The 2,835-nt window shown below is 39.9% G+C and overlaps 1 protein-coding gene across 2 annotated transcripts in view; it reads right to left on the bottom strand.

Annotated features, from left to right (window-relative positions):
* Positions 1 to 2,835, bottom strand: part of LOC107711687 (arf-GAP with SH3 domain, ANK repeat and PH domain-containing protein 2-like) — a 34,876-nt gene that overhangs the window by 14,589 nt on the left and 17,452 nt on the right. For both annotated transcript variants that reach the window (XM_016516707.1, XM_016516716.1), the window contains 2 exons: positions 1,216 to 1,302; positions 898 to 1,007 (listed from right to left, as the gene is read on the bottom strand). In XM_016516707.1, the coding sequence (XP_016372193.1) occupies positions 898 to 1,007; positions 1,216 to 1,302 (197 nt within the window). The remainder of the gene's footprint in view (positions 1 to 897; positions 1,008 to 1,215; positions 1,303 to 2,835) is intronic.

Genomic DNA, 2,835 nt, shown 5'->3' with positions numbered 1-2,835 from the left:
CCGCTCAGGACAGTTCGAACAGTTCGGACATTGTGGTGAATCAGAGGTAAAAAACTATATAAATACTGTTCAGTTTCTTGCATAGACCGATCGTTTCGTGTCTTTACACATCAATGTATCGTCACGAGCCGCAGGGTTTAATTTGGTTTTGTTTGTGTATGTTTTTTTTTACTCAAAGCCGTGATTCCCATTCACTTCCATTATATGACTGACAAACTGCAACGGTTTGAGTTAAAAATCTTCGTTTGTGTTCTACTGAAGAAACAAAGTCACTTAAATCTTGGATGCCATGGGGGTAAGCAGATAAACATCAAATTTTCATTTTTGGGTGAACTATCCCTTTAACAACAAAAATGGCATTGACACGTTTATTCTCATGCACTGATCAAAACCTAGGTAGTCTAGATGAATGTGGGCATGTGCTTTGTGAGCTGTAGGCTGGGCTCAGAGGTTTTAAGAGAGTGCAAGTAAGACTCTAGTGCAGCAAGAGACTAAACCACATTTAATAGAATACATCTGTGTGAGAGGAACACTGTGACAAACACACATACACACACTCTCAGCTGTGAGCCTGAAGTCACAAAGCTCAGACTGATGCTTTATGTTGCTAACTATCTGTGCTGCACGACTCAGGACATTATAACTCATTCCTTCATTTATTCTGCTTCCAGTTTAAGAAGAAGGGCATATATATCATTACATACACCGAGAGCAGTGTGGAGAGTGTTCCCCGAGTCACCCCATGTGACAAAAAGCAAACAGGAACGGAATACTGCATCATGTCTGGAAAACCTTTAATAAGCCCATGTAATAAAAATAAACAGTTGGTCTGTTGTTGTTTTTGGGGGGTTTGTGACCTTCACAACTTAAGGAAGTAGACAGTAATGTTTAGCTCACCCATCGCTCTTCTTAAGAAGGAATCCAGATTTCTCTGTGCCATATTTCTTATTGCCTTGAGGCTGGTGAATGCTATATCCATGGCCAGAGTTCTTCCTGTTTAGAAAATCCTGTGAAGACGCAGAACAACATTTATTGTAATTGCGGTCAACATCATCTTCACCTCCGAACTTGCTGAAATATAGTCTTTAAAACCAATTATGGCCACAGACAAGCTGTTTTTCAGTCCATCTGACTCTGACTACATTCATGAAGAAAACGCATTACTTTGAGCTAGAAGTATTGCATTCTGGGAGTTGTATTTATTTTGGAGATTACCTCTTTGCCATCCACCTGTAGTTGTGTTCTAAGTGAGTCGCGCAATTGAGAGAGCTGTTTTACTTCTTCGTCCTGCTCATGACGAACCTGTGAACAATAACAGTAAAGTGGTGTGGGGTTTGTATTTGTGCAACACAATGTGACTGGTCTTAGAGATTGCAGGCTTACACTGGAGCACATCCCTCCGTTTTGTAATCAAGCCCAGGACCAAACCAACACAGCCAGAAATGCATTACTCAAAGCCTGTTGAAATTATGGCTTTGGCCCCCAGTACAATATTCCAACAGTTTCTTCAACCAATTTCCATTAAATAGTATTTTTAAAGGAAATTTTTCCTTTAGGAAAGCTGGATTGTGGTTGTCTCATTTTTGAGTTTCATTTCCTTTTATGTCCAAATGCTGATTCGTTATGATCAAAAGAGGACAAGTTGAAACAGGAGAAATGTCACTTTAGAAACTTTACCCAAACCAGTTCTGCTATAAAACACGGTCATCTCAACACCAATTCCACATGCCCTATCCTGTCTTCTCCTCATAGAATCAACAAAATGGCAAACTTTAAAGGTGACATATCATGAAAATCTGACTTTTCCAGGTTTTAAGTGCTATAATCAGGTCCCCAGTGCATCTACCAACCAAGGAAACGTGAAAAAGATTAACCCAGTAACTTTGTTTTGGTAAGCCTTTTTCTGCAAGCGTCTGCGAAAACGAGCGTGTCTGATTTCGCTCCCTTGGTGACGTGGCAAAGGGATTTTATTATAATATTACTGCCCCTTAATCTGTAAGTTTCCATCAGGTTTCCACCCACGGCGCCATCATTTTGATTTCACAAGCGACAACGGTGATGTAAACTTGTGTGTGAATGAGAACTTAGTTTAGTACTCACATGCTGTGACAGCCACTTTCTGTCCGTGTGCTAGTGATGGGTCGTTCTTGAACGATTAGTTCATTTTGAACTAATCTTTAATGTGACTCGGGAAGAACGAGTCGTCTCAGGGAGTGATTCGTTCAGTCGCACATGTGCAACATCCTATGGGTTCTGTACTGGAATTAGTTAACCTGTTTCGAGTCTTCGGGTTTTCGTGTCGTTCGTTCATCATGTGACAGCCCCATAAACTTAACCAATGCAGTCTGAGCCGGAAAGAGAATTGATTAGTTCACCTTTTGAGTCTTCGGGTTTTTCGAGTCGTTCGTTCATCACGAAACACCCCCATAAGCTTAACCAATGCAAAAAAAACAACAAGTATCTCTGCTTTTTCAAAGTGATTTCACCATCATATGGACAAAATTTAAAGCATAACCAACTCTTTATTACCTTTACCACAGGAAAAGAACCATCATGACAGAAATTCACACATTTATAAATTGTAAGAAAGAAATTTGAAATACAATTTGAGACTAGAAACGCATCACGTAACTGTAAGAGTAAATAATATTAATAATAATAACTATGCACCCGTTTGTAAGGATTGGGAAGGTTGCTGTCACGTCACGTGACAAAAGAACAAATGACTCAAAAGACTCGAAAGATGAACTAATCAATTCTCTTTCCGGCTCAGACTGCATTGGTTAAGCTTATGGGGCTGTCATGTGATGAACGAACGACTCAAACCCGAAGACT

Source organism: Sinocyclocheilus rhinocerous, unplaced genomic scaffold (assembly GCF_001515625.1).
Source record: "Sinocyclocheilus rhinocerous isolate Xijiao unplaced genomic scaffold, SAMN03320098_v1.1 scaffold2117, whole genome shotgun sequence".
NCBI lineage: Eukaryota > Metazoa > Chordata > Actinopteri > Cypriniformes > Cyprinidae > Sinocyclocheilus > Sinocyclocheilus rhinocerous.
This window is presented reverse-complemented; position numbering and strand designations above follow the sequence as displayed.